The sequence below is a fragment of the Typopeltis vanoorti genome, chromosome 16, assembly GCF_054136105.1.
Source record: "Typopeltis vanoorti isolate ZY-2024b chromosome 16, IOZ_Tvanoo_1.0, whole genome shotgun sequence".
Lineage (NCBI taxonomy): Eukaryota > Metazoa > Arthropoda > Arachnida > Uropygi > Thelyphonidae > Typopeltis > Typopeltis vanoorti.
In genome coordinates, this window is record NC_143564.1 from 62,932,444 (window position 1) to 62,951,066 (window position 18,623).

Sequence of the window (18,623 nt, forward strand, 5' to 3'; positions counted from 1 at the left end):
CATTATGAACAGATATGACTACTTGGTCATCAGTGAAACCTGGATGGATGATGCCACACACCTGTGAATGTATCTGGTTTCAAACTTAAAGCCTGTAAGAATAGAGCAATCAACCATCAACTTCATCATCCAAACACACCGACAGCTTCACCAATTGTCAGCGTATCATTACCATTGATGTCAGTCATAAGCTTAGAGTTGAAGAACCACCAGTGGGAGATATATGCCTAGACAACGTACCGATCAACGGTGTATCTAAATTTGTCCTCGGAGCTGTGTACATTCATTTGAACACTTCATCGTGTTCAAATCAGCGATAGAATGTTGTATCTATTGATCCCTGCTGCAATGCTCGAAAAGCATAAAGAAAATAATCCCCAGTATTGAACAACACCTACATACGCCCATCATCATCATCACTGGTGACTTCAATGTCGATGTGTCACAAAACCAATTACTGCAGGACTCTATGGGACGCGAGTTTAATCTCACTTACATTCAGATCATGGCAACCACGCTAGGTAACACTTGTATTGATTTGACCTTCGCAAGAAACTTAGATGTATCTTACTTCTCTTACCATAGACCTGTGATAAATAAAATTATAATCGATTATTAAACTTGTTTTCATTTATTTACACTTCCCAACACATATACAATCCACTGGTGTGATGTATTCACGTAAAACCCCTCCAGCCGTGCTCCGACATGGTCACACCCGATTTTTTTGCTCTTACAAAGTCTGTTTTGGAAGTAGTGACAATTTTCTTGCAACTATTTAGGACTTTTATAATCATTAAGGAAGATGGAGTTCTTGATGAAAGCCAGCTGTGGTATTCTTGAATTTTCACTTACAGCCTTGACATACTTTTTTTTGGAAAACTGACACTGTGTTAACTGAACAAAAAAGAACATGTAATCAAGTTATTTCAATGCATGTAAACTGCACTCTACTACTTTTGCCATTCCACATACTTCATTTATTACAAGGAGACAAGAGGAACTAACATTGGAATACAGAAGAATAACACAAATTCTAGCACATTTAACAAGAAAGAAATGCAACCTGAGAATGAGAGTAAAGAAAGCAAATAGCATAACAAAATACTTTGTTTCAGTAATAATTTATAAATCACACAACAATAAACAATTCTACTAAAGTTAATACTAATTATACTATTATTTACTGTTAGTAAATTACTGATTATTACTGCCAGCCTACCACAAGAATGATCTGGATGGTTGGTTGCAGTAGTTGTGAATTTATGAGTAAAGCAGTGCAGACAGTATATTATGTCTATAAATTGCATGTATTTAGAAGAACGCAGGCATACCAGCCAGAAGAATGGTTTTCCCATTTTGTGGGGTGAAAAGTTTGGGTTTCCTGGAGGAAAAACCCTGCCATCTCCATACGAGATTTTTAGTCGGAAAATTCTTCATAAAAAGTGATTTAGAGTGTTCTTTTCTGTCATCTACCGTGATGGCATGCATGACTAGAACTGATAATTAAGAAGCTCTGCAATTTTGTAGCAGAATAATTCATGTTAGTTGTAGGTCCTCCTTCAGACCATGATCCATCTACACTGGTTTTTTAACCATAATTTTAGAATGAGGTAGTTAGTCTTACACCATAACATACTTTCGTGTTTAAATTATGCATGTCTCCTGGTTAATTTGCAGGATGAAAAATCCAAGTTTCCAGGAATAGAAAAAAACCTTTCCATCTCCACATAAGGCCATCTAACTTACTGTCAACTGAAAAGTGCTGATAAAGGAATGTTTTCTGCATCTTAGAGGATTCAGATCAGATCAAATCCAAGTCATTACAACCACAAAGCTTCATTAAAACCATATGAGCTCGAGGCTTTGGAATGTCATAATGTAGCCATGCTTATATAATTCCATATATGATCATGGAGTTGCAAAATCTGCAGTATATAGGTGCCATGTGCAAGCACGTGGTCAGGATAAGACACTACATGTCACAGGTGACATTCTCTTTATCACCCAAGAATAGGGTGATAAAGAGAATGTCAAGCATGTGGAACATGATTGATGCAACAGGTAGATAAAAGATCAATAAGATCATGAATTCCAACAGATGTGCCACATTGGTCAAATGACAGTATACTAATATACCAGGGGATGAAAAGAGCATACATCGGATGGTTGTATACTCCTGGCATTTCTTAAATCTTCTGTAAAGAACAAATGCAAAATGCTGCAACCACCTGAACATTGCTGCTAACAAAGTACATCTATTCACACAATATTGATTTACCCAACATGTGATGCTCTTCAAACAAGATAACATATCATTTCACTGAGCACACATCCCAGGAATGGCTGCAGAAACATTGTAAAGAAACTGTCAAGTTTCTGTGGAGCTGACCAAAATCCCATTGAGCATCTTTAGAATGCAGTAAAATGAGTTATTTGTGATAGGAATCAACCACTAGTGAATTGTACAGGAATTCATCACATCTGATAAGGTATAGCGGGGAGCATTTCTGGAACCTTGTAGAGGTTAATAGGAGCCTTGTGTCATTGAAGCTGTTCTGAATGTTCACAGATGCCAGTTATGCTACTGTGCATTTCTAATAACTTAGGTACTCTGTTAATGCAGGTGTATGTATGTATGTATATATATTTGACTAAAGTTTATAAGGCAGAACACAAGAATAAGTTGAAAATATTTAATTGATAACACGACATTTCATCCTAATTGCACATGATTTCTTCAGGTGTAAATATACAAACTAGCAGACAAGACAGTGACCAACAAATAATGTAGTTATAGAAGAGACTGATGTTATTTTTAAAATATGTCTTTAAAATTTTTTAAATAAGAATTTGTCAATAGGGACAGATGGAATATCGGCTTGTTTGCTAAAGGAATGTTCAGCTGAATTGGCTACGCCTTTCACATGATTGCATAACTTGAGTCTCAGCTCAGGAATGATACCACAGGAATGGAAGGAATGTATGATAGTTCCACTGTACAAAGGTAGTGCAAAAACTGATGTGCCTAACTACCAACCTATCAGTATCTCTGGTGTGACAGTAAAGATTTTAGAGAAGTAAGAGCCTGTATAGCTCAGCGGATGTGGCGTTTGCACACCGCCGCGCTTGGCCGCACGAAGGAAGACTTGATTTCGAGTCTAGTCGATGACTAGAGGAAATTTTTCTAAGCCTTTTTTAGACTGGTTCCCGAGTTAGTCAATCTCTGGCACGGGCAAGCAGGTTTTTCCTCCCGGAAACTCGGGTTTTTCGTCCTGTAAACTCAAGAAAATCGACCGTAGAACCCACATTATTTTTCAGACATTAAATATATTGTGTTAGGGTTAGGGACCACGAGATGGCGGCACATTTGAGTCGTCTCTCTTCACTGCGTACCGCTTAATTAGTGATAGCCTTGGGCCATCTGTCTCTGATTGGGTACCAGTGGAGATTGAACTGCCCACTCAGTCTCCAAAAGTTAGATAGGGCTAAATGGCCTCGCCTACTCCCGTATACGGGAATTAAAAAGGCGTTAGCTGATTTTTTTGGTAAGAACTTGCATACAGAAATGGGCAGACAAACAAGCTATACTCTGCAAGGAGCAGCATGGGTTTACTAAAGGAAGTTCATGTTTCAGCAATTTGCTCATATTTTATAACAATATTATAGCCAAGTTGGATAAAGGGAATGGATACACTATGATAATGTTGGATTTTTTTAAAGCATTTGATAGGATACTGCACGAAAGGCTGTTACATAAACTGGAGAATATGGGAATAGAATATAAACTCTTAACTTGGATCAGGGGATGGTTGACAGATGAATCTGCCAGATTTCATGAGTATGAATCTGCCAGATTTCAGGTGACCAGTGGTGTACCTCAGGGTTCAGTTCTTGGGCCATTATTCAGCACTTACAAAATGATTTGAATAGGCTGAAATTTGGGCAAATGAAAATGGCTATCAGTTTAATATTAGTAAGTGTAAAGTTATGCATTTTGGCATGATGGGAATTCCAGTGGCATATTATATTAGCGGGGTTATGCTACAAGAAACTGAGGAGGCAAGGGATCTTGCCTTTGTGTATTGGTGGCTAGGAATTTGAAGTTCAAAGGTCACATAGTAAAAGATGCATATCCAACTCAGAGGATAATTGTGATGTTGAAGTGAAACCTTGCTATCTAAGGAAAAGAAGTCATTTTGCCTCTTTATAAGGCTTTGATAAGACCACACCTGGATTATTGTGCACAGATCTGGTCTCCTGGATTCCAAGGGAATAAAAAGTCTGTGGAAGGGGTGCAAAGAAGAGTTACAAAGATTATATCTGGATTATGGGATTTAGATTATGAGAACAGATTGCAAGTATGTGGATTACAGACTCTGGTTAACAGAAAGAGGGGTGATATGATAGAAGTCTATAAACTCTTGAATGAGTGTTATAGGATATAGGCAGATGACATTTTTTGTTATATGGAAGGTGGGAAGAGAACACTGGGACATCCATGGAAGTTAAGTTTGTTCACAGTCAAGAAAGGGGTAAGAGCTGAGTTTTTCTCCCACAGAGCAGTGAGTGAGTGAAATAGTTTGTCATATGGGGGGGGGGGGTAGTGAGTGCATCTAGTGTGAATGAATTTAAGGGAAAGTATGACAGCTGGTTTGGGTGATTTATAGCCTCCCTTGACGAGTCCTTGACTCCCTGAAGGTCTTAGATAATAATAATAATAATATTTCTAATTGTTCAGAACATTGTGCATGTTTATGCATTCACGTGAATGTGTTCGACTAATGAAGGCTAGGATGAATTCAGAAAAGTTAATACTTTGGTTAATATTTAGATGTTAAGGATCTAATGCTATTTCCAAAAGTTCCCATATTTTTCTCTCTGTTGTATCATGGCAATGGTGTAAGAGATTTATCTCAAAAAACTCGATGACTCATTTATGAAGAATCTTGTGGATCAGCTGAAGAAAGCATGTGTGATGACAAAGATGAAGCTTCACTTCTATGGTATTCAATATCTTTAACGTGTTTTTCAATACATTGTTCAATTGATTTTTCTATCTGTCCATAGTAAGGTGATTGGCAACTGCATCACAGCTGATAAACATCTGGATAATGAAGTGGGCTATGCCAAGATTTTGTGGATCGGAGTAGTAATCTCATCTTGTTAAAGGAGGTAAATACGTGAAGTGCAAAACCTAGTGCACTATTACAATGGATGAACTGAAGAGTGGGATAAGGAAGAAGTTTATTATAAGTAACTATTGAAATTTCTATAGATTCTGACAATCTATTATGGATGAATAACAACAGAACTATTCAGAAGCATGTAGGCATTCTTCAGAGTAGCAAAAACATCTAAATAATTCTTCAAGAATGATAATTAAAAAAAAAAAAAAAAATGGCACCGTCTGTTGGGATATGTATGTTATTTCTTTCTCCCAGCAAAGTTCAATTCATAGGAGAATATGGAATGCTGCCATCTCAGAGGATGAAAAACTGAAAATGATTAGTATAGTAAAACCCCAATTATCCATACATCAATTTACCAGTCAGATAACTGAAGGGTTGGTTAATTGATGGTATTGTTATATGGTGCTGTACCAAAGAAGGTTGAAACACTAACCAATTCGAGGGACAGTTAATTGAAGGTCTGGATATTAGAAGGTTGGATAACTGAGAGATTCTGGTAGTAATAAAATTGAAAACAAATACTTACCTTATATGCATTTATAGTAAAAAGTTCAGCTTGAGCAGAAGGCCAAGGACATTCATGATGATACATCTGGACATAAAGAAGTAAAAGAAAAGTTGCTTTAACAAGTATAATTTTAAAAGCACTATAACTATGTTAACTACCTGTTTGAAGTGAAAGAATTTGTTACATATTATTACAGGCAACTCCAAGGAGTCCTTAGACTCTTTGAGGGAGGTCCTAAACATCATGTCAAGAACTATTCAACATTTGAGCAGTATCTATCATACTTTGCTTGGAACTCATTCACAGTCATGGCACCCACAATAGACTCTGTCAACCACTCATTCACTACTCTCCAAGCAAAAAACCTAGTTCTAACTCCCTTGCTAACTATGCTCTTACTCAGTTTCCATGGATGGGCCCTATTCTCCAACCATCAGACCTGTAATGAAAAATTTCCTCTGAAATAATCTTGTAAAAACCCTTGAGTAATTTGTATGTCTCAATCACATTACCCCTTTTCTGCCTATCAACCAGTTTATGTAACCCACAAATCTTCAACCTGTCCTCATAAGGTTCATTCCACAGACCTGCTCCCATCTTGGTTACCTGCCTCTGGATCTTCTCCACCTCCTTCTCATCACCAAGAAACCCTAGAGCCCAGATCTGCACGCAGTAGTCAGATTGGGTCTTATCAAGGCCCCAAGTGGTAGATATTTCTAAGGCTTTTGACTAAGTTTCACACAAAGGTCTATTAAGAAAACTTCAATCATTTGGTCTTTCCCCTGACTTCTTCAATTGAGTAACCAGCTTTCTGGCCAGACACTCAATTTAAGCTTTGATGGATAGCTCCTTATCTTCTATCTATACAACTAATGCCAGGGTCCCACAAGACTCTGTTCTCTTGTCCACTCTCTATACATAAACAATTTACTCCAGCTGCCAATTCAGTACACAGTTTTGCTGATGACAGCATATTTTCACTCCTCCTTTTCATTTGACAAACCTTGCAAAGCACGAACCATCACATCCTCCAGAACTCAAACCTCTAATACCTTAAATTCAATCTTTAAGGCATTTATCAATGGGGTTTGGATAACATTATCAATTTCAATGCTAGCAAAATACAGCTTTGCATTATTTCCCACACTCAAAAAAAAGAACTCTGTTCTACAAATCTTACCCTCGACAACACTCAAATCTCTATTCAAGATGAGATTCACCTTCTCAGAATAATTCTAATCTCTCTTGACACAAATATAGCCTCTTCTGAATCCAAAAAATTATGCTCTCTCTCTCTCTCACTCACTCAAGGTGTTAACTTTAACTCCAAACAGCTCTTAACCCTATACAAATCACAAATCTGCCTGACCATTGAATACAGCTCTCATATCTGGGGGTGGCACCTCTAAAAACTGCCTGAAAATACTGGATTCTATATAGAAATGAGCAATTGACGACTACTCTCTCTCACTAATACACTCCACTCACTTTCACACAGGCATTCAGTCTCCACAGCCTGCATCTTCTATAAATACATCTATGACTCTGCTGCTCATCAGAATTGCATCAATAACCCCCCCCCCCAACCCTCTTGCAAATCTGTCTGAATGCATGCAGCAGCTAACCAATACTGTCTCACAGTTTAACTTTAAACCCACAAAAAAATTTCTCCTTCTCTTTGTCTATCCCTTTTACTGCTGCTCTCTGGAACAGTCTTCCACCAAATGTGTTGGGCAATAAGTTCCTTATTGCCCATCCACAGTACTAGTGTACTATAGGTTGACCATCCTCTCGTGGATGGGTTCTCCACACACACACACACACACACACACACACACACACACACACACACACACACTAGGGGGCTCTGCCTCCTGATGCCCCCCCCCCCCCAAAAGTTCCGGACTGGGAGGTCGGCTCTCCTTGAATTCTGATGACTCGAATTTTGAAAACTCGATTGATAAGATTGTTGGTCCTATTATGTAACTCTCTTGTGGGGGTCCCTATTAAGTTCAGAGTAAGTATCTGCCTCTAATAATTCACGGAACTTTGTCTATCCCTTTCTTTGTATGCAGATTGACTTGGTTTTCAAGAATTTTGTTGCAGTAGTCTGTTTTATTTAGAATGACTGGCATTTCCTTTGTCAACTGGTATTATTTATTGCGAAAATAGCTTCCATCCATAGTAGGTTTGCATCTTGGGTTGGAAGTAAGGAGGCAACCTTTTCTATCTTAGTGAGAAAAAGTTCTTTAGGAATGATGGATGTAGGAGCAAGAACGAGATCGAGTCCCTTGACAAGAACACTTTCTTCCACCATCGTGAGGATATGTGAAGATTTATTTACAACTACTTTTTTAAAAAAGGAAGCATAAGTAGAGGAGGAATGTTCCTGTATATCTACTCTGCTAATATAAATTCATCACCAACACATGAAATCACATGTTTTATCTATCTTTATCTATCTCACAGCCTGGCAATTGGCCTATGTTCAACTCATTCCAAAGAAGGGTGACAAATCACTGCCATCAAACTACTGCCCTATCTCACTCACTCAGTCCTGTCTAAAGAAATGGAGATAATCATCAATTCCAAACTCCTACGCTACCTCAAAGCCACCCAGTTAATAAACAACTAATAAAATTCTGCTGCTGTGATCAACAGGAAATCCACTCATATATATTACCCATTTCTGGACAAATGTCATGGAGAAGTTTAGTGAATCTCAAGTGGTTGCACTTGATATCTCCCAAGTTTTTGACCAAGTCAGACACAAAGACTTACACAGACTCCAATCATTTGATTTCTCTCAGGACTTCTGGACTTCTGCAGTTGGATTGCCAGCTTTCTGTCTGGATGCACATTATGTGATGGTGGATGGTTCCTTATCCTCTTATCATTCAACTAATGACTGGGTTCCACAGGGTTCTGTTCTCTCACCAACCCTCTTCATTCTATATATCTATGGTCAACTTCAGCTGGCCTCCAACCCAATGCACAGTTTTGTAGATGACAACACATTGCATTCTTCTTTTTCATTCAATAAACCTAATGCAGCACAAATCACTTCAACCTACAGAATAATAACCACCATTGGCCTCAATTCTCATCTCCAAGTGTTACCTTTGAAAACATTAAAATTTCCAAACAAGATGGGATTTCTATCCTTAGAATCATCTGGACATCAAGCCTCTCCTGGCATAAACACATCACAATCATTGCCTTCTCAACTTCAAAAAAATTAGCATTTCTGTTTCACTCAAAATGTTACTTCACCTCTGAACAGTTGTTAACCTTATACCAATCACAAATCCATGCAGCTATTGAATACCACTCTCACATTTGGAGTGGGTCCCTAAGAGCTCCCTTGAAATGCTTGACTCAATACAGAGGAGGACAATTAGATTGATTAATAACACATCTGTTACCAACTCACTTTTGCACAAGTATTTGGTTTCTGCAATATGTGTATTCTATAAATACTTCCATTGCATATGTATGATGAAATAGCATCAATAATTCTCCCACTCAGTACTAAGTCTGTCAGCATGTCTGTTGTACACAGTGGCTAAGAATGTGAAGCAAATGCTACTGAGCAGCTATGAAGACTGCCTGGTCAAAGATTTAGGTTTCTATTGGCTAATATTTTGATAATGTCATATTGTTGGAAGGGGAAAAACTGCTTATGGATATACCTGCCTCTGTGTATATGGATTTACTGTTAACTAAAATTAAGGTACTCAAGGACTGAATACTGATGTTTTCGTTTTTCTATAGCAAAATGAATTCTAGGAAGCTGTCTACTGAGTTATGATAAAAAAAGCTGATAATACACATGGACTTGTTACCATGCATCTGAAGCAAGCAACAGGGTATAAGAGACGTGGATAAATAGTGAAATAAGAAAACATAGGAAAAAAGAGGTCTCTGTGTATCCACTCTTCAACTAACAGGAAGTGGGTTCGAGTTTCCCCTTCCCAGTAAGGGATGGTATTTGTAAAAGTCTCCTTTGAATGCTTCTTGAATTTATGACTTGCCTTAAAAAAAAAAGTCAGCTATAGACCATACGCACAAATAACACAAGGTGCAGGCCAGCAAAGTAATATGAATGGCAAGTTATGAGAAAGCACAGCATGAGACATATTGAAATTATTTAATGAACTGCATGCAAATCTTTATGGAAGGGAGGGAGGGGAAGGTGTGTTGAACAGGCTTAATATTATGGAAAGTAGGCACTATAATCACCATGTTACAATTAATAAACAGTGTTAAGATCACTGGAAGAAACTAAGACACTTGGCTGAATATTCAGTCAAGTGTCTTAGTTTCTTCCAGTGATCTTCAAAAAGTGATATGTTATGTAAGGATTCCAATTTAATATTATTATTATGTCTTCATCTCAACTATTTATGAACTGATGGATGTTGCTGGGTGTGTTTATAAGATATGCTAAGGAGTTGTCTGTGCCCTTGACCTAGTTATTTAATAAAAACCTTGCAACAGAAAGGGTTCTAAAAGAGTGGAGGGGCAAAATAGTGCTACTGCACAAAGTAGTCGATGGAAGAAGTTTTCATTTACATGCTTGTTAATATTTCTTTGGTGGTGATTAAGATATTAAATAAAATTGGTGTTCAAATGAATACAGACTGGATGGGCAGGTGCAATATTTGTTCAGAGAGATCTCGTTTAGCAATTTACTTATAATTTATTATAGCATGACAAATGTAGTTGGACAAGGAGAATTTACGAAGGTATTTCAGAGTGATGCATACCAATAAAGATTGGAAGAAATAGAAGACGATTTGCAAATATTAGCAAGTTGGATATGGTGAACAGTGTTCTTGAAAATATAGATTACAAGTAATGTTATAAAAATCTTTCTTTTTGTTATTATCATCTTTCATTTAATTCAATATAATATTCGTTTATCAATATAACAAAGGAAAGAACAATTTTCCCCATAATCAAATCAGGTTTTTATTTGTTTAGGAAATACATAAACATTTAACAAAATATAATTAATTAGATCTTAACCAAGAAAAATATAACTTATTTTTACAGATAAACAACAAATACAATGTAATAAATTTAGTTTAATCCTTTACCCAAGTATAAGCAAACAAAGTTTGCAGCTGAAGTATCTTCAGGACTGAGGTAACCTGTGGTAAAGAGTAAAGATGGACCAAGTTCTCATCACTACTTGGCTTAGTATCTCCAATAATGGAAAGCACATCTCCTTGCAGACATGTATAATGATATGCATTAAGGGAAAGGCCACTACCCAGACCGGTAGTGGCCTTTCCCTTAATGCCTTAAAGCAAACAAAGTTTGCAGCTGAAGTATCTTCAGGACTGAGGTAACCTGTGGTAAAGAGTAAAGATGGACCAAGTTCTCATCACTACTTGGCTTAGTATCTCCAATAATGGAAAGCACATCTCCTTGCAGACATGTATAATGATATGCATTAAGGGAAAGGCCACTACCCAGACCGGTTTCGACCTTTATTGAATGTACAGGTCAAACTCCAAAAACTCAGCGTTGTTCCCCTCAGTAACAGGCTCACCTTGCCACTGAGAAGAACTCTCAGCGTTGGCTCTACCCCATAGCAGGCTCACCCCACCAGGAGCAGAGCCACTCATTTGCTCATATATCATCTGAGGGGTAACAGCAACAGCCATGCCTCAGTTAACTTCATGGGCTACAGCACTGCCATTCATTATCCCTCACCCAGGACTTGGGTGACAGCTACAACCGAGCCTCAGTTAAAACTTCATGAGCTACAGCATTGCCATTCATGGCCCAAGCTTCCAACTGGTTTCGACCTTTATTGAGGTCTCGTCAGTGGGAGCCAGACCTAGAGGTGGTGATACAAAGGTGAAAGTAATGGAGAAGTCATATTTACCTAGAGTTGCCAAAAGGTGTCTCACCTTATTATTAAATTACTCTCGATTTAGAGAAAGATGTTGGAAGCTTTTTCCCACTTGGTTAGACTATAATAAATTTAGTTTAATCCTTTATCCATTCTGGTAGTAAGACTTATAAGTTGGTTAGATATAACTGGTAATTAGTTTACGGAATTAACAACGCATATAAAGTATATTAATTAAAGGTAACTTTAATGAATAACTTCTATATTTCGGCAATGTCACATTGCCATCTTCAGGAACATAAAGATATGGTATGTGCACTCAGGAACTAACACAAAGCAAATGAGGAAGAAAGCAAGAAACTAATATTGTTCCTAAAGTCCTAATGGTGCCCTCTTGCGGGCTAATTTGGTAGTCTTGGCAGTTGGGCTGAAGTTCTCATAATGAAAGTCTCCCAAATTTGGGGCAGTTTCATGCACCCAAATTTGTTGAGGTTAGGAACGTTTTTTAGAGCTGCTGAAGATTCTTTGAATAATCTTTCGTATTTAAACTTGCTGCGATGAATTATTTTTGTTTTCTTCCAACGAATTTTATGGTGGGTATCCAAGGCATGGTCTGCCAGCCCAGAGCGGCTGTACTGGTGAAACCGGATGTAGTCTTGGTGTTCTGAAATCCTGATATTTGTTGTTCTGCCTGTTTGGCCAAAGTAGGACAATTTGCAGCTGCAAGGGACCTGGTATACACCAGGTAGGTCTAGAGGAAGTGGTTAGTCTTTGGTAGAGCGGATAAGGAATGCCAACTTTTTATATGGTCTGTAACAGGAAGTAAGGTCATATTTTTTGAGGATATTGGTTATTTTCTCAGAGGTGCCCTGGATGTAGGGGATAGTGATAGACTTGGTGTAATCTTTATTGTGGAGGGGGGGGGGGGTTTGTGGTTTACAGGTTTTAGTATTTTTTGGATTTTTTTGGGGTTATAGCCATTGGCTAAGAAAGTGTTGAGGATGTGGTTTAGTTCAATAGTCAGGGCCTTGTCATCTGAGCAGATTAATTTTGCCCTGTTATATAGTGTTTTTATCACCCCATATTGTTGTGAGGGGGGGTGGGATTGCTGGTGAATGTATCTGCCAGTGTGGGTGGGTTTTCTGTAAACAGAGAAAACCAAAGATCCATCAAGATGGCGGGTGATTAAAGTGTCTAGGAAGGGGAGGGTGTTGTTTTCCTCTTTTTCTAAGGTGAACTGGACTCTGGGGTGTTGGTTGTTTAAGTGTGCTAGGAAGGAGTGGAGTGTGTCTGAGCCATGTGGCCAAATAGCGAACACATCATCCACATAACGAAGCCAAATAGTGGGTTTTTGTGGGGCGGAGTTTAAGGCTTTCTCTTCAAATGTCTCCATAAAGAAATTGGCCAAGGGTGGGGAAAGTGGTGAACCCATGGCTGTCCCTTCTATCTGTTTGTAGAACTTTCCTTGCCAAACGAAATAGCCTGAGTTCATTGTGAACTGAAATAGGGCTGAGATATCGGGAGGAAACTTGGCTTGGATGAGCTCAAGGGTTTCTTTGAGTGGGACATTAGTGAATAGGGAGGAGAGGTCAAAACTGACCATTATGTCAGTGTGTTGGAGTGTGAAGTTTTCTATACTGGCTTTAAAGTGGGCTGAGTTTTTTATGTGTGATGGTGTGTTGCCAGTGTAGTGTAGTGTGTGAACGTTTTGGCTAAATGTTTGGCTAATTTATATGTGGGAGAATCAATGCCATCCACTATGGGACGTAATGGCACATTTTGTTTATGTATTTTTGGGAGTCCATATAATCGGGGGGGTCTAGAGTTCTAAGGTTTAAGTTTGTTGGTGACTTCCACAGGCCAAGAAATGACTTTCTTAAAGAGTCTGTGGATAGTTCTAATCTGAGAGCTGGTCGGATTATATTCAATGGGGAGGTAAGTAGTACGGTCTAGTACTAAAGAATTTAGCTTACCTTTGTAGTCTTTTTGATTGAGTACCACAGTGGCGCTTCCCTTATCAGCTTTGGTGATTACTATTTTTTTGTTGTTTTTCAATTCTTGTAGGGCTGTATATTCGTTTTTGGATAAGTAGGATTTTGGAGGTTTGGCTTTGGTGAGAACACCGACTACATCCAGTCTCACGTTGTTGGCGATATGGTTAGGCAGGTTGTGAATTCCACGCTCTATTTGGATCATGATTTCTTCAGCAGGTATCCTTTTAGGAGCTAGGGCGAAATTGTGACCACGTGAAAGTGCTGTGAGTGCTTCAGGCTTTAAAACTGCCGACGAGAGGTTGACTACAGTGTTGAGTGGTGGCTGAGGTATGGAAGTAGAAGTCTTTGTCAGGTTTTCGTATTTTTTCACGTGCCGACTACGTATTTTTTCGAATTCCTTTCTTGCCGATGCGCATGAGATGTCATGAAGTATAGACCATAGATCAAGCCGAGTGTATTCGACAGCTCTTCCTCTAGCGCCCGTAAGGTTTTGTTTTCATCGGCAAGGAGAACGCACGTCGCGGTAATTTGTTCTCTTAACAGGGCGAAGCTAGTGCGGTTATAAATGCGTAGAGCTTTCTCGGAAGTGAAACGGTGCTTCAATTTGACACAATTAGGGATCACACAATTAAGAGAACAAATTACCGTGACGCGGTAATTTGTTCTCTTAATTAGTTTCTTTTCCTGAAGATGGCAATGTGACATTGCCGAAATATAGAAGTTATTCATTAAAGTTACCTTTAATTAATATACTTTATAAGCGTTATCAGATCCTTCAATTACCTGACAGGCAAATTGCTTTCTGACCACTATGGTCAGGTAACTGAAGGATTAATGGAATTACTAATTATAAAATTTCCACGAACTCAATCCCTTATTTTAAATATACATTTAAACAAATTTAGCTATAACAAAAAATACACTATAAATCTTAACTGGAGGAAATTAACAGTTTAGTAAAATATATGACCAGCATACTATAATGCCTTAAATCTTTTAGGCATCAAAATTCTTTCACTATTACTATTGAATACAGAATTTATTCTTCTTTGCAAATGAAATGAAATAATAAATTATCCTCGGTCAAGCATGTACCATACATGCTATTAATAACCTCAGATAATAGTTCATTATCTGAAAAGGTTTTTAATAGAAAAGGATTTCTCCTTAATCTTTATATTTTATCAGCAAATCCTTATTAAAAGCTTACTCCCCCCCCCACCCCCAAACATTACATTTCCTCTTTAAATTCTCTGTTTCAAATGTTTTTCTTTCCTCCTATACACTCTTGCTGTTACCATATGTATGATACTAGCATGCATTCCAGAGTGATATCATATAACAATGATGAGTCAGATCTGTCATGTAAACAACAGTTTTAATACAAAAATAGCTGAGCATGGTTGAAGCATAACACAAAATATCTTCATTTAAAGCAACAAATATGCCTTCACAAATTTCATATAAAAAAGAGTGACTCAATTTAATACCCAAGTACATATAATAATTTTATGGTTCCTTAATATATATTGGGGGGGGGGGGGGTGAAACCGTGTGCTGATACATAAGTTTCACTATATCTTAACATTTCATTTTGAAAAATTCACATAGCAAACTTATAAAAAGACAAATAGCAAAATTTAAAAAAAAAAAAAATTTTCTTAACATTTAACTTATTTAAACACAATGTAGAAAAATTTAACAATATTAACTAATCCTGTAAATAATCATTGTAAAATTATGCTGAATGAATCAGATAATTTTACAATGTCCCAAAAGAGTCAACTTTTGAACAGCTACAGAAGTCAATTCTTGGACAGCAAAGTATCATTGTATTTTTAATAATATCACCTATAATTTGAAGAGGGATGCTTATTTGTCTGCCAATTATACAAACCTTCAACTGAATGCACATCCCCCTCCACAGTACTAAATAACCAATCCCCTCAAAAGCATTCTTCAACTGGGATGTGATAACTGTGTTAACTTCAAAAACAAAAACAAAAAGTGTCTCTTTCTTCTAATATACAAACTTCTAGAAAAGATTTATCTCCCATTTCACACAGTAGTGTTAGAGATTCTAGAAACCAAATTTAAATGTGAGAATCTCTTCCAACCTTTACCATACTACACAATTTTAAGTTGAATTCATCAGAGAATTCCCTCTTCTACAGTTCATCACATCTATCTGGAGTGCCCCATTAACAGCAAACTGATTTGTTCAACTCAGGAAACTGCAGTTCTAACCTGCAGCCAGCTGCATTTGGCAGAATAGCCCCAATTTTATCCATACACAGACAAGAAACCACACAGTGTGCAACTATTTCTTTATCACTGTGAAAGTGATATATATAACTTTAATCTTTGGGTGTATAACTGAGAGGAGACCTCCACATAGCTTTAAAAGGAATGCGGAGAACTGACCAGGGCTTCTGACCTAATGTCCAATCCTCACCTTCTCGTGGCACACACTGTTTGGTATCTACCTGGATACTGGAGAGAATAAGGATAGGCTGGCAATTCAGGATTTAGCTGCCCAAATTGTATTCTTATTGGCTAAAACCATAATATAAAATGATGGTACAACATGACAGAATGTCATGCCAGCTGGGGTGTTGCCTGGTTCCCTGGCAAAAACAAGGTCCCCATTGTTTTTGCCAGGGAACTAGGGAAAACAGCAAAATGTCAGCTACTGAACAAATTCTGAAACACACCTCAACTGAACATTGACAAAGTTCAAGATCGGTACTAACAACACAAGAAGCCTGAATGGCAAAGAAATGGAGCTAGCTGAGGAACTGGATAAGTACCAGATTGACATAATAGGGGTGACTGAAACAAAAAAAGACAAAAACTGGTGAAATCTTTCTGAGCAATAAATACAAAATGTCATACTCAGCCAATGACAATCAAGAAAAAGGAGTAGCTATAGTATTCAACACTAAATATGAAGCTAAGCTTCTTGAATAGCAGCCAATATCAAGTAGAGTGATGTGGGCAAATATCAGAATGGGGAACTGGACAATGAGACTTATTTTTGCCTATGGTCCCACAGAAGATTCTACTAAGGTAAAAGTGGAGGAATTTTTTGAAGTTTCAGAGAAAGCAACCGACACAATCAAAAAGGAAAAGTTAGTCCTTGTTGGGAATCTAAATAGCAGAGTAGGAAATGATTACTAAATCACTTAAGGAATTGACAACGCAGATACGAATATAAATTAAATTACACTTTAATAAATATTTCTGATATTTCGGCAACATCACGTTGCCATCTTCAAAAGGAACTTACAAAAAAGGCACGTGCACGTAGGCACTACGACACAGTAACTGAGAATGAAGTGATGAGGCTATTGTTCTCCTAAAAGTCCTGATGGTGCCCTCTAGCAGGCAAAGTACATGTTCTTGGCGATTGGGCTGGTCTACTGATGTAAGCCTCCCAAATTTGAGGCAGTCTCATACAACCACATTTGTTGAGGTTTGGAGAGTTTCTTAGGGCTGAGGATGATTCCATAAATAGTCTTTCGAATTTGTATTTGCTACGGTGTGTTACTGTAGCTTTCTTCCACCATATTCTGTGGCATGTATCAAGAGCATGGTCTGCAAGACCAGAATGGCTGTACTTATAAAAACGGATGTAGTCCTTGTGTTCAGAAATTCTGATATTCGCTGTCCTGTCTGTTTGGTCAAAGTAAGACAGTTTACAGCTGCAAGGGACCTTGCAGCTGTAAACACCAGGTAGGTCTAGGGGAAGTGGTTGGTCTTTAGTGGAGTGGATAAGGAACGCCAATTTTCTGTATGGTCTGTAACAGGAGGTCAAGTCATGTTTTTTTAAGATTTTGATAATTTTTTCCGAGGTGCCTCAGATGTAGGGAATGGTGATGGATTTAGAGTAATCCTTGTTGTGTGTGTGTGTGGGGGGGGGGGTTGTAGGTTTCAATATTTTTTGGATTTTTTTGGGGGGGGGGGTAGCCATTGGCTGAGAAAGTGTTGAGGATGTGATTTAGTTCAGTGTTTAGGGCCATGTCATTAGAATAGATTAGTTTAGCCCTGTTGTATAGTGTTTTCACAACTCCATATTGTTGTGGGAGGGGGGAATTGCTGGTGAATGTACCTGCCTGTATGGGTGGGTTTTCTATAAACTGAGAAAACCAAGGTTCCATCAGGCTGGCAGGTGACTAGTTTGTTTAGGAAAGGGAGGCTGTTGTTTTCCTCTTTTTCCAGGATGAACTTGATTCTGGGTTGTTGGTTGTTTAAGTGTGTTAAGAAGGAGAGGAGTGTATCAGAGCCATGTGGCCAAATAGCAAACATATCATCAACATAGCAAAGCCATATGGTTGGGGGCAGAGGCTAAGGCTTTTTTTTCAATGGTCTCCATAAAGAAATTGGCCAAGGGTGGGGAGAGTGGTGAACCCATGGCTGTCCTCTCTATTTGTTTGTAGAATTTTCCCTGCCAAACGAAATAGCCTGAGTTCATTGTGAACTGAAATAGGGCTGAGATATAGGGAGAAAATTTAGCTTGGATTAGCTCTAAAGTTTCCTTGAGTGGGACATTTGTGAATAAGGAGGAGATGTCAAAGCTGACCATTATGTCAGTATGTTGCAGTGTAAGGTTTTCTATGTTGGCTTTGAAGTGGGCTGAGTATTTTATGTGGGATGGTGTGCTGCCAGATTTGAGCGCTTTGGCGAAATGTTTAGCTAATTTATATGTGAGGGAATCAATGCCATCCGCTATGGGATGTAATGGCATATTTTCTTTATGTATTTTTGGGAGTCCATAAATACGGGAGGGGGGGGTATAGAGTTAAACGGCTTTAATCTGTTGGTAACTTCTACAGGCCAAGAAGTGACTTTCTTAAGGAGCCTGTGAAGTTTTCTGATTTGTGAGTTGGTGGGATTGTATTCGATAGGGAGGTAAGTAGCCCGATCTAATAGAAGAGCATTAAGCTTACCTGTGTAGTCCTTTTGGTTAAGTACTACAGTTGCATTTCCCTTATCCACTTTGGTGATAACTATTTCTTCATTATTCCTTATTTCCTGCAGAGCTTTATATTCCTTGTTGGATA

The 18,623-nt window shown here is 38.1% G+C and overlaps 1 protein-coding gene across 3 annotated transcripts in view; it reads right to left on the reverse strand.

The window, feature by feature from the left end:
- Positions 1–18,623, reverse strand: part of Gapvd1 (GTPase activating protein and VPS9 domains 1) — a 475,307-nt gene that overhangs the window by 8,770 nt on the left and 447,914 nt on the right. For all 3 annotated transcript variants that reach the window (XM_090406248.1, XM_090406249.1, XM_090406247.1), the window contains one exon: positions 5,719–5,784. In XM_090406248.1, the coding sequence (XP_090262374.1) occupies positions 5,719–5,784 (66 nt within the window). The remainder of the gene's footprint in view (positions 1–5,718; positions 5,785–18,623) is intronic.